This window comes from Mus musculus, chromosome 15 (assembly GCF_000001635.26).
Source record: "Mus musculus strain C57BL/6J chromosome 15, GRCm38.p6 C57BL/6J".
In the NCBI taxonomy this organism is placed as follows: domain Eukaryota; kingdom Metazoa; phylum Chordata; class Mammalia; order Rodentia; family Muridae; genus Mus; species Mus musculus.
In genome coordinates, this window is record NC_000081.6 from 81977057 (window position 1) to 81990592 (window position 13536).

The window sequence follows — 13536 nt, forward strand, 5'->3', positions numbered from 1 at the left end:
AGGGGAGAGTTGTGTTGGCCTTTAGGAGTGACTGTAAAAGTAATTTTTATTATTTATTTATATGAGTACACTGTGGCTGTCTTCAGACACACTGGAAGAGGACATCAGATCCCATTACAGAAGATTGTGAGCCACCATGTGGTTGCTGGGAATTGAACTCATGACCTCTGGAAGAGCAGTTAGTGCTTTTAACTGCTGAGACATCTAAAAGGCCATCAGCCTAAAAGTAGTTTTTATTCTCCTGTAGTAATTGTTGTTTCAAAGGCTTACTGCCTCCATCTGCTAATCTAGGCCTAGTCCTGGAAGCTTCTAGTCTCCACACAATCTTTTTTTTTTTTTTTTAAGATTTATTTATTATACATAAGTACACTGTAGCTGACTTCAGACGCACCAGAAGAGGGCATCAGATCTCATTACAGGTGGTTGTGAACCAACATGTGGTTGCTGGGATTTGAACTCAGGACCTATGGAAGAGCAATCAGTGCTCTTACCCGCTGAGCCGTCTCCCCAGCCCCATCTGCACACAACCTTATCTAAGCCTACAATGTTTTCAGCCTGCTGATTAAGCTCATCCTTCTCTGTTCCTTCTGATCTCCTGCTGGCTCAACTCTGGTATTCTGGCTCAAAGTCCTCTCCAAGCTGACTGATTCAATCTGGCCTCTCCCTGCTTCCAACTTTTTGCTCTGATTGGCCTCGGACTTATCTGTTTTATTCTTCTGGCTCCTTTTCGTTCTGCCTTTACCTGTATCTAGCTTGTTCTCTCTTCAACCTGTCTCTGTAAAACCCTCTCAGTAAAACTGTCTCCTCTCCTTTTTCTGTCTGTGATACTCTTTTTTTTTTTTCTTTTTTTGTGTCTTTGTTTTGTTTTGTTTTGTTTTTCGAGACAGGATTTCTCTGTATAGCCTTGGCTGTTCTGTATCTCACTTAATAGACCAGGCTGGCCTCGAACTCAGAAATCCGCCTGCCTCTGCCTCCGGAGTGCTGGGATTAAAGGCGTGCACCACCATGCCCGGCTCTGTGATGCTGTCTTAAGTAGCTTCCCCTTCCTCTCTCTTCTCGTTGACAGTTGGGCGTATCCTATTCTGTCAAATCTTTCTCTGATTCATCACTTGGCCTGCAACCCAATTAGACATCACTTTCAATTATGGGGTGCTTCCTTCTACAAACTAACTTCATTGTTTTGGATTAAAGGTATGTACTAAGGGCTGAGCCACACAATAACTAGAAACTTTTTTTTTCAATAAATAATATAATCTCAGGGTTCACCATGTGATCAAATATCCTGCAACAAGCAAGAGATGACCCCTATATCATCCATAAAGGGCTATCAATGGTGACTAAGTTTGTGACGACAAACTGTAGGTAGATGTCAGGACTCCATGGGTCTCAGGGACAGATGTAATTAGATTTCTGCTAAGAGTCAGCACTTCTCCTGTTTGGGTGACAGAAGATAGCACTGGTCAGGACTTCCATCTACCAAGTGTGACTCAGGTTGAGGACATTCCTCACAGAGAAGCTCAAGTAGCCTCATTGACAAGGGACTTGGTGGGTGCCAGAGAGATGGAGCACCCACATGACTGACAGGTCTCCACACACTCCAAGTCACACTCAGGTAACCAGGGACCACTTGCCTAAATCCCTGTTGCTGGTGTCAGTGATGCCACATGGCCCTCAGCCCCAGCTGTAAGGAGACACTGCTGTCAGCATGTCCCAGGTTCTCAGTCAAGGTCTCACAGCCTGACAGGACTCAAGCACCATGTCCTGGACTGTACAGGCCAGAACTCCCCAAGCTGAGGTTGCTTCTCAGCCCTGGCCACACTCCTTGCCATACCAGACAGATTGATGAGTTTGTCTGAGCATCGTTTTTGTTTTATTTTGGTCAGCATCACTAATATTCACCAGCATTACATTTGATTTCTCCTGGTGTTGGGGATCCCTAGGCCTATGCTCAGGCAACGAGCTCCAGTGAGCCACTCCCAGGTCATCCTCTCTTACAGCTTGGGGCTGCAAGTCATTCCCAGTGTGCAGCCACTACCGAAACCCCTCCCCAGGTCACTTCACCTAGTAAATGGAGCTCTGTACCCCAGGACAGTAACCCCAGCACACATCATTCTGTCTTCTGCTTCTGTGACTTGACAAAGCACAATCACACACCATCTTTCTGTGAGTAATCACTCAATCACCTCAAGGCTCCTTCACATTCAGGCCTCGCACCAGCTCTTTATAGTCGAAATGTAGGAATGAACGCTGCTCATCCCGAAGTCACTGGTTTTTCTGTGGTTTCAATTACAGTAGATAATCATGGTCCAGAAACTTTACATGGGAAAATTCCAGACATGAGTAATTTGTAGCTTTTGAACTCTTCCATTCGGAAGAGTCTCACTAAATCTCTTGTATTCTTCCCCATCCAGCTCATGTTGGGGACAATAGGGGGTTCTATGTCCCAAATGTTTGTTATTAGAGACATTTTAAGAGTCTATGATGGGACTGGAGAGAGGGCTCAGTGGTTAAGAGCACTGACTGCTCTTCCAGAGGTCCTGAGTTCAATTCCCAACAGCCACATGGTGGCTTGCAACCATCTGTAATAGAATCTGATTCCCTAGTCTGGTATGCATAAAAACAGAGCACCTGTATATATTAAATAAATAAATCTCTTTTTCCCCCCTTGGGTTTTTTCCCCCCTTCTTCTTGCTCCGTTTCCTCTCCCCACCCCCTTCGGCCCTACTTGCTCTGGCCCAAATATTTATTTATTTTATATATGTTAGTACCCTATAGCTGTCTTCAGACACCCCAGAAGAGGGCATCAGATCTCATTACAGATGGTTGTGAGCCACCATGTGTTTGTTGGGAATTGAACTCAGGACCTCTGGAATAGCAGTCAGAGTCAGTGCTCTTAACCGCTGAGCCATCTCTCCAGCCTCCCCCCCCCCCACCTTTTTTAAATAAAAGATTTATTTATTTAGGGACTCTATAGTATCACAGTCCCTGTGTCCAAGGAGGAAGATGGTGGTGCCCCATGTCCCAGTGCCCACATTTTCCTCAGTCCAGCTCCTCTTCAGACCTGCATCATCCCGCGGCATCACGTGTAGCATTATGTGGTACAGTGAGAATCCGAGAGGATTCCACATTCCAAGAATTTTCAAGGAAGCGTTGTTACAATCGTTATGAGTTATTACTAATTATTACTGTGCTTGATTTATAAAATAAACATTGTAGGTGCTGGAGAGATGGCTCAGAGGTTAAGCACTCTTATTATAGCTCTTCCAGAGGACCCGACTTCCATCTCTTACATCTCTGCTGGTTGACTGTCAGCATTAGGTGTGTCATCTAATGCTCCCATAATCTCGGAGGATGTCAGTGCTCTGTAGATATCAGTTAAGGGAAGCTATTCTCCACACACCACCGAAATACATGCCCCGCCCCCAGAAACGGAAGTTGCGTCAGGCCATCCGTTATCTTCTCCTCCGGCCCCCGCCTATCCAACCCCCACTACTGCAGCTGTCATGGCGGCCTGGCGGTTAAGTTTGTGCGCTCGCAGCCTTTCCGCAATTCGACGGCTCCAGGCTGCCCCACTTTGCTGGAAATCCAGCTCCTCCAGGGCTGTGGTCGCCCGGTCCGCTGCGGCCCGAAAGGAGCAGGAAGAACCGACCGTGCAGTGGATGGAGGACCCAGATCCCGAGGACGAAAACGTGTACTTGAAGAACCCACACTTCCATGGTTACGACGACGACCCGAAGGTGGATGCCTTGAATATGCACGCCGTCTTCTTCTTTGGTTTTTCCATCGCCCTGGTCCTTGGCACTACCTTTGTGGCTTATGTGCCAAACTATAAGATGATCGAGTGGGCCCGCCGGGAAGCTGCGATGCTGGTGAAACACCGAGAGGCCAGTGGCCTCCCCATCATGGAGTCCAACTATTTTGACCCCACCAAGATCAACCTGCTGGAGGACGACTGAGTGGGGCTTAAGCAGCGCTACCCTGCTCACTCCCCAGAGAATCTACCCAAGGGATTGAAAGAAGAAAAGAGTGTTACTCCAGCTAGGCCTGTCAATTTTTTTGGCCAAGGGCCCACACCTCAGTAACACTGATTGACCTAAATATGCTAAAGAGATGGGAGGAACAATTATCTCCTTAATGAGAGAATGTATTTTCCTTGGCCGAAACTCTGTGGGCTCTAGTCACCTGTGGGGCCTTCACCTTGTGGTCTGCTTACTTCCTGGAGTTCTAAGTTCCAAAACGCATCTGTTTCTTTTCCCCATCTTTTGAATACTTGCCAATGTCTGGGCTCCCTCCCCCCACCATTGATGTACTGGGCTCTCTTGCTTTATTTGTATCCCCCTCTTCTGCTTCTGCCATGGGGCTGCTTGGGAGCCTCCATTACTAAACTTCATATGTAACCCAAGAAGGCGTGGCTTTCTCCGTATTTCTTCTGGAATCGGCCTGGATTTTCAGATTGCCTGCCCCGCTATGTTTCTTTTAAACTATAATAAAATGGTTCTTAAGCCTCCCTCTGAGTGCATTCTTAAATTATCTTAAATTATTTTTGTTTGGTTTACTATAAGTTATGTATATACTTGTGTCTGTGTGTGGGTATATGTGAGTGCAGATGGGGGTGGGGAGAGGGGCAGAGGCCTCAGATCCTCTGCAGCCGAGTTGAAAATAGAACTTGGGTCTTCTACAAGAGAGCTGTATGCTCTTGCATTGAGCCATCTATCCAGCCATGCTCTTTTTTTTTTTTTTTTTTTTTTTTTAGTAAGATTTATTTTATATGAGTACACTGTAGACACACCAGAAGAGGGCATAGGATCCCATCACAGATGGTTTTGAGCCACCATGTGGTTGCTGGGAATTGAACTCTGGACCTCTGGAAGGGCAGTTAGTACTCTTTTTTTTTTTTTTTTTAAAGATTTATTTATTATATGTAAGCACACTGTAGCTGTCTTCAGACACTCCAGAAGAGGGTGTCAGATCTCACTACAGATGGCTGTGAGCCACCATGTGGTTGCTGGGAATTGAACTCAGGACCTCTGGGAGAGCAGTCAGTGCTCCTAACCGCTGAGCCATCTCTCCAGCCCACAGTTAGTACTCTTAACCATTGAACCATCTCTCTAGCTTTGTTTTGTTTTGTTTGCTTTTTAAATTTATTTTGCTTTTTGTGACATGGAGATTATTCTTTCTGTTTTTCCAACCTAGGAAACAGGTTGAAACAATTAGGTCCTGATAACAGAGCTGGGAGATGAGTTTTGCCTTCCTTGAACTAGAAATGGATAACTGTAAGATCCAAAGTTAACCTGTAAGGCCGGCCTACCCAAAGAATTCCTGGAATGCTGGGAGTTGTAGTTTTTGAAAAAATAGGGCCACATGGGAAAGTAGAGTGTGAGGATCACTCTCTGGAATTTTCAGCTGAGTGGCAACAAAGCATGGGTTGTAGGGGCTTTTAAGGACAAAACCACATGGACACTCCATCCTGGTCAGTATTTAATTAAAGCTTGTTTCAAATTTGGCTCAAAATTTTTTATTTTCTAATCTCAAGATTAATATTTGGAGGCCCCAGTGAGATCAGAAAGACCATTCCACACTCAAATTCTGGAGGCCTGCTTTTTGGTGAGTCATTGAATCCTTTTTTTTTTCCTTTCTCTGCCACTTTGTCTGCTTTCTGGATTCTGGTTATGGAGTACTTTCCTGGGGAGTGGTAAGGACCTGATGAGGTTTATGGACCGCTGCTCAGGACAATATCCCTTGGCCCACAGGTTCACTGGTTACTCCTGGGGAGTTCAGCCAGAGTCACAACTTTTTTTTCTTCTGATTTGCCCAAGACTGCTCTAGTGACACCAGGGGCCAATAAATAAATACACTCAGCATATCAAAGAGGCACTCCACATTCACCTTCTTCAGCAGTGTTCTAACGCCTAACCTGCACGACAGAGCTAATGAACCCTAGGAGCATTTCATTTTTTTTAGAGATTTATTTATGTATACAAGTACACTGTAGCTGTACAGATGGCTATGAGCCTTCATCTGGTTGTTGGGAATTTAGGACTTCTGCTTGCTCTAGTCAACCCTGCTTTGCTCCAGTCGGCCCTGCTTGCTCTGGCCCATTATATATTATAATAAGTACACTGTAGATGTCTTCAGACACTAGTGGTGGGCATCAGATCTCATTACAGGTGGTTGTGAGCCACCATGTGGTTGCTAGGATTTGAACTCAGGACCTTTGGAAGAGCAGTCAGTGCTCTTAATCGCTGAGTCATCTCTCCAGCCCAAAAGTAAACCTGTGACAAGAGCTGGGTTTTGTTTGTTTGTTTTGGTTGGTTTGGTTTTTTGGCTTTTTCAAGATAGGGTTTCTGTGTATAGCACTGGCTGTCCTGGAATTCACTCTGTAGACCAGGCTGGCCTTGAACTCAGAAATTGAAAGAACCTAGTGGGGAAACCCCCACTCAATTCCCGATTCGGCGTGCACACAAAGAATCACAAAAAGACCGTTGTCTTGATGTAAATACAAGAGGTAGTATAATGGCGGAGCTCTGGGTGGAAACATATCTCACGCAGGAGACAGTGGATTCGATCACGAGGCTTGAAAGCTAGGGTTTTTAGAAAAGGGTCTGGGGCTGGGGGAGGAATTGGAGCAGTTTCACATGATTTGTTCATGTAAACATCAGCAGACTGTACATGCAGATCGAGGTAACAGCAGAGCATCTGGTTAACATTTAACTTAGGTCAGAAGGGTGAGAGATAGGGAGGCACCGGGCCAGTCTGGACATTCTTGTATGTCTTCCCTATCTTTATGGCTAGTTGGTTCCTGGGATGACTTTATAGCCTTTGTTCTTTGCTCTAAGCCCAAAAAGCCCTCCTAACTAGCAAGCCGCATGAATCATGGACCTTGAATAAACTTTCTGGCTAGGGCTTTGAAGTCTTGAATTTAGTTTTCTTTCTTTCAAAATCTGTCTGCCTCTGCTCCCAAGTCCTGAGTTCAATTCCCAGCAACCACATGGTGACTAACAACCATCTGTATTGGGAATCTGATACCCTCTTCTGTGCTCATATACATAAAATAAATAATTTTTTTTTTGTTTTTTTCGAGACAGGGTTTCTCTGTGTAGCCTTGGCTGTCCTGGAACTCACTCTGTAGACCAGGCTGGCCTCAAACTCAGAAATCTGCCTGCCTCTGCCTCCTGAGTACTGGGTTTAAAGGCATGCATCACAACGCCTGCCTTTCATGAAAAGATTTTTATTAAACTGCTAAAGATGATTAAGCTTTAATATATTCAGAACTGCCAGGCATGGTGATGACACATGCCTTTAATCCCAGCACTTGGGAGGCAGAGGCAGGTGAATTTCTGAGTTCGAGGCCAGCCTGGTCTATAGAGTGAGTTCCAGGACATCCAGGGCTAGAGAGAAACCTCATGTATATGATTTCAAGGTATAGTCTAAAGCAAGTAACAACAACAAAAACCCCAAGCTAGTGTTACTTAGCTCAGATATGCTTAATAGTGTCCTCAAACTTAGTGACACTAACCACTGGGCAGAACTGCTGTTACAATGTGGATTTCAATCTAGTGATGTTTTAGTTAGGGTTTCCATTGCTGTGGAAAGACATCACGACCAAAGAAACTTTTATAAAGGACAACATTTAATTGGGGCTGGCTTACAGGTTCAGAGGGTCAGTCCATTATCATCAAGGTGGGAGCATGGCAGCATCCAGGCAGGCATGGTGTGGGAGGAGCTAAGAGTTCTACACCTTGATCTGAAGGTGGCCAGGAGAAGACTGGTGTCTGCAGGCAGCTAGGAGGAAGCTCTCTCAAAGTCCAACCCCCCCCCCCCAACAGTGGCATATTTCCTCAGCTCCTCAGCGAGGCCACACCTACTCCCCAAAAGGCCACACCTATTAATAAGTATTGAAACTACCACAAGTGATAATGCTAATATATCTAGAAACTTTTATCTCTTCTCGTAAACTAAAAATTCACATAAGCTTCAGGGAGTCGTAAGACTTGGCTCTACCTGTCACAGGTCAAATGGACTCCAGATAAGTGTAGCCAAGTTTCCCACCTGTCTAGTTCTGAGGGTGGGATCTCCCCACTTGTCTTGAGACTCCTCCCTTTTGTCAATTACTGGGACTATGGGCCTGAAAGTTCCAAATGTAAGGCTTCCTTTTAAGTTCCTACATTTTAACTTCTGTCCCTAGTCTATACTGTCTCAGTAGATTTCCATTTGGCTGAGACCATTTGGGGATCACTTGTGGACTACAAACTGCTGAGCTCTGAACTTTGCTGAAAGTCTAGGTAAATCAGCCTAGTTTATGTGATTGCTTCCTGCCTCCTCAGCCTGGTTAGCTAACCAGATTCTTCTGATGAATGCCCCATTGTCTGAAACCCTTCTCAGCCTTTGACAGCCTTTCAGCTTTCCCTGGTCCTGACAGCTCTGCCCTAGTTTCAGTGGGAAGTAGTTACAAAGGAGAATAAGTCTTGCCCCACCTCCCTCCTGCAGGCTGAAATGCTAAGTCCAAAGGAAACTCCCTAGCATAGTCAAAAAGCCAACTGACATACCAAGAAAGTGGGCCCCAATATATCAACTGGTAGATTCATTAATTGAAATATTTCTACAATCTGATACAGCACTTGGCCTGGTTTATGTAGAATGAAGTGGTAGTATATAGCTTTAAGGGAAAATAGTTATTACTACTGTACAAGTCTGTAGTAGGTTGTACAGGGTTATCCCTGATTGGATAATAAATATGCCTGCTGTTGTGTTAGAAGCATGGCTCCAGACAGACCATACCAGGCCAAACACGTGAGGTTTACTGTAGGAGAACAGGGCAGAGGTGGCTGCTAAGGAGAAAGGGTGGGGGGAAGAGAGGTTAGAGGGCTCTGGGAGGTGAGCCAAGTGGATTCTGGGAATATGGTGTCAGTTGCCTTGGCAACAGATGTGCAGGTCCCTGTTGCCTAGGTGTGATGTCACTGGTTTCAGAGCCGATCCTGATACTAACACCTGCAGCCTATAACTGGGCAGAATTGAGATAGGCAGGGTCTAGGGTTTTGGGGCTTGGGTTCTGGGGAGAAACACAAGGAGGAGAGAAAGGAAGGTAGAGATAGAAGATACCATGGGTAAGAATATTGAAATTATAGCCACCAAAACTGGCCAGTTGGAGCTAAGAGCAACCCAGATGGAACATGGCCGGTCATATTGTGGAGTTATTGGCAGGGAAATCGACATAATAGCATAGAAGATGGATATCTGCCCAGCTGTGGTGCTCACTGAGGCTTATTATAAATACCAAGGTCGCATGTTGTCTTTTATCTGGGAACTGAATGGCCAAAGGCAGGGTAGAAACTACAGATTGAGATTAAATATTTTCTACAACACAATCCATTTGGGATTGTAATCTGGCATACAAAAAACTATTATAGAAAGGGGTCCTGAGATAAAGTAAATGACTGGTGCCCCATCCATTCCAGGCTCCTTCTGGGTAGTAACTCTGTCGTCAGCCATCATAGAGCCTTTGGCCGTTCTGCTTCTCCTAATTACTGTTGGCTCTTACATCATTGATACAATAACCAAATGATAATTCATGTCTGGGTACCATGAAACTGATGGTTATTAGATCCCAGTATAAATAAGTACCCCTCCTTCAGTCAAGGATTTGACCTAGGGAGGGAGGGCCAGCCTGGTCTACAGAGTGAGTTCCAGGACAGCCAGGGCTACACAGAGAAACCCTGTCTCAAAAGCAAAAACAGAAACACAACACCTTAGGGAGGAGGGAATATAAGACCTAAAGTTAAACTGTGAGTCCCACTTGCCAAAGGACCCAATAATTTCCTGGAATGCTGGGAGTTGCAATTCCTGAAAGATAAAGTCACATGGGAAAATACAAAGGCCATATGATTTTGCCCTTAAAATTCCTTACAACATTGTCTCCACTTAGCTGGGAATTCTAGAGAGTGGTCTTGACCAAAGCCCATCCTAGACATTATTTAATTAAAGCTTGCTTCAAATTTGGTTCAAAATTGTGGTTTTTCTCTTGTGAGTTTCAAGGTTAACATAACTTCCTAAAGACAAAGAATTGGTCTCCTTCTCTAAACAGCATGCATATCCCTCTGGTTTAGATTTTCAGTGAATTGTCCTTTTTAGACTTCAGTAGAGGGCTCTGAAAGGCCTCTGCTTCCCTATGCACTCCCGATTCTTTTTTTTGTTTGTTTGTTTTTTGTTTTTTTGTTTTTTTGTTTTTCGAGACAGGGTTTCTCTGTATAGCCCTGGCTGTCCTAGAACTCATTCTGTAGACCAGGCTGGCCTCTCACCAGAAATCCACCTGCCTCTGCCTCCGGAGTGCTGGGATTAAAGGTGTGCACCACCACTGCCCACTGTACTCCCGAATCTTATGCCTTCTCTGCTAAGAGCTGCAATTACAAACTTGTGCCACCAACCTGGCCTTCTTTCTTTTCTTTCTGGATGGGATCTTGCTACACACTCTTGGCTGACCTAAACTCCCCCTTCCCCTGCTCCTGAAGCAATGAGATTATTAGTCTGTGCCACTGTGGCCATAAGGTCGCTTTTCCCATTGCAGTCCAACCATATATAATCCTTCAGGAATCAAGCAATTGAAACACAGATGTGGTGAAACCCAGATGTACAAGGACTTGCCCTGAGGCACAGACCTGAGCTAGAGCAATCCCTGAGGCTTCCAGTGTGTCCCTTTAAGAGAAAGGTTTGTCCTTGGCAACTGGTACTTAGATAGGGCCCTGGGGAAGCCCTGGGGAAAGAAAGGAACAAGACTGCAGAAGACTGGCCAGTGGGTGACTTTGACAACCAGAGCAAGGCAGGACTATAGGCCAAGGACCTGTAACTTCAGCTTGACAAGATGGGCTCTTCTGGGTCAAGATACAAGACTGAGGGTCCACAGTAAGTGCTGTCCATATTTGGTCTGCGTGGCATGGCTCCTTCGTGGAGGCTTTCTTCCAGTCGTTTCTGTTCCTTTAAATGCCCTGCTTTCTCCTGGCTGCTCGCTGTTATTAAAAGGCAAGAGGCTTGGCATGATTGCATACTCCTTGGGTTCCGGCACTTATGAGACAGAGGCAATTAAATCACTATGAGTTCAAAGCCAGCCTGGTCTACAGAGAGTGTTCCAGGACAGGACAGCCAAAGTTTACATAGTGAGACCCTGTCTCAAAAAAACCCAAAAAGATAAAACTAGTTTAAAATCATTTTTTATATATTTTTTTTTTTTTTTTTTTGCTTGATTGAATGTGTGTCATGTGTGCGCCTGGCGCCTGTGGAAGTCAGGTGGCAGCTTTGGGTCCCCTGGAACTGGAAGTCACTGTAAGCCACCATATGAAAGCTTGATTCTGGGTCCTCTGCAAAAGCAACGAGTGCTCTTAACCCCTGAGCCACCCCTCTAGCCCTAAGATAATTAAAAAAATAATTTAGGGACCACCAGCCTCCTTTTTGAGACCTGGATTGTGACTTTTATTTTTTATTTATTTTTTTCATTTGTTGAGACAGGGTTTCTGTGTAGCTCTGCCTATCTTGGAACTCCCTCTGTAGACCAGGCTGGCCTCGAACTCAGAAATCCACCTGCCTCTGCCTCCCAAGTGCTGGGATTAAAGGTATGTGCCACACCACTGTCCAGCTGAGACTGACATGACAGTTCGTGAGTCTGCTCTTTCTGGTGACCTTGGACAGGTGGATCTTTTCAGTCACTTCCTCTTATTAGGGTTAACAGGGTTAGCCTAGGAAGAGTGGGGAGCAAGGAAGCCATGGACTTGCAAAGGCCTTTGCAAGGCCATCTGCCCATCAGTGGAGTGGGTCTATTGGGTTATTTTTTTCTTTTACAATGTATGGTGTTTCCCACTAGGGCAGTCTACTGAAGTTAAACAAGGGCTAAGTGCGCATGCTCAGGTGCTGTTTGCTGGAGTGGAGGCTGTTGCTGGGTTGTCTCTGATCTCCTTGGGACTTCTTCAGCCAGTGGGGACAGAACAGATCTCTATGGATCAAAGAGCAGCCCCGGAGTACTGGATGGTGCATGAGACCAAGCCACAGCTCAGGCTAGGTGTGGACAACCGTTAGACGGGTCAGATCTTAGAGACCACAGATACATTTGTCTGCCACAGATGAACATGAGGCATAGAGAGGGGAAGGCCTTAACCAAGGGCTCAATGTCAAAGGTTCAAATCCAGAGGAGTTCCAGAGGGTTTGCTTTTGCATTTACTTATGTACTTATTATTGTTGTATACACTACAGAAGGCACTGCATGTGTAGTAACAGGGCCCACGCACGTATGGGGGTCCTAGGACAACTGTGTGGAAATGGAATCATCATTGCAGATGTAAAGAAGGTTCTAGGGTCTCAGGGTTATCAGCAAGAACCCTGTGGCAGGGCCTCTCTCTGGGCACTCAGTGACCCCAGTGGGTGTTTGTCTGTTTACATGACCTACCCGATCGAACCTTAGTCCTTGTTGATACCCAGGGAGGTGCTGGTGGAACTGTAGGAGAAATGCGCCCTCAGCAGGGGGTGGGCTTCCCTGGGGAGAGGAGGAAGGTCTTGGGGAGGCCTCACTGATGCTGGCCTTTACTGCTGGGTGAGGAGCGAGCAAGGGGATCCAGCCTGGAGTAGATGTGAACCGAGAAACGGAGATGGAAAAGGGTCCGAGTAACAGACAGGGTCCAGTGTGATTGGTTAGTGTCCTGGGACAAGTTTCAGTTGGGCCTTTCTAAAATGGGGACAAAGAGCTTGGCTGTTAGCCACTGAGGCCCTTGAAAGTCAAGAGCAGCCTGGCTCACAGGAGTCTGGCAAGCCTTGGGAATTTGGCTGAGGCCTGGGGTATCATGAAGGTCCACAGTGCCCCCTGGCGTTCATACTTCTCACCGCATACAAACATTTCACAAGAAAAAGGGCAACACTGGACACCAGGACGTGTCCCCAGGCTCCTCAGGGCACTCCTTTCAGTGGTGTGACAGGTCCCTGCTGGGTTCTTGGCCTGTTCTATCCAGCACGTTTGTACTTTCTTTTTCTGGGCGTTACTGCCGTTATACCCTATTACAATTTTTTTTTTTAATGCCCTTGTTCTGTAGTTCAGCCAAGTCCATACTTTGTGACAAGTTTTTCTGCCTTAGCCTCCCAAGTGTTGGGATTATGGGCAAGGCATGTGCCTGACAGGACAGATTCCATGTGAAGAGCAACCTGGCACAAATTTTGTTTTGAAAGAAAAAAAACCCTGAGAAGTCAAAGCATACCTCTTAAATCAAACTTGGGTTTCTGGAGGCAGGCTTAGTGGAGCTGGTAAGAGGCAGCATAAAATGGCTCTGTGGTCCCAGAGCTGCTCATTGTCGCTGTGGTCAGACACATCAGAAGAGAGCATCGGATTCCAGTACAGATGGTTGTGAGCCACCATGCAGTTGCTGGGAATTGAACTTGGGACCTCTGGAAGAGCAGTGAGTGCTCTTAACTGCTGAGCCATCTCTCCAGCCTCTGGTCTTTGTTTTATAGAGGCTCTTCTGAGTCCTTGTACTCAGTGTTTCTCTATAGACCGAGGCACGGGACACA

The 13536-nt window shown here is 45.9% G+C and overlaps 2 protein-coding genes across 3 annotated transcripts in view; both read left to right on the forward strand.

Annotated features, from left to right (window-relative positions):
* Nucleotides 1-3483: 3483 nt before the first annotated feature.
* 1700029P11Rik (RIKEN cDNA 1700029P11 gene) lies at nucleotides 3484-4507 on the forward strand. The gene has a single exon (NM_025503.4). It carries the CDS (start codon nucleotides 3504-3506, stop codon nucleotides 3954-3956), a length of 453 nt encoding a protein of 150 aa, NP_079779.2. The 5' UTR covers nucleotides 3484-3503; the 3' UTR covers nucleotides 3957-4507.
* A 6269-nt stretch (nucleotides 4508-10776) lies between these two features.
* Nucleotides 10777-13536, forward strand: part of Xrcc6 (X-ray repair complementing defective repair in Chinese hamster cells 6) — a 52253-nt gene continuing 49493 nt past the window's right edge. For both annotated transcript variants that reach the window (XM_011245456.3, XM_006520442.4), the window contains exon 1: nucleotides 10777-10896. The gene's annotated coding sequence lies outside the window, so the exon portion shown is untranslated. The remainder of the gene's footprint in view (nucleotides 10897-13536) is intronic.

What these genes read in the sequence shown, in the direction of transcription:
- 1700029P11Rik (NM_025503.4), top strand. Translation starts at nt 3,504, where the DNA reads ATGGCGGCCTGGCGGTTAAGTTTGTGCGCTCGCAGCCTTTCCGCAATT.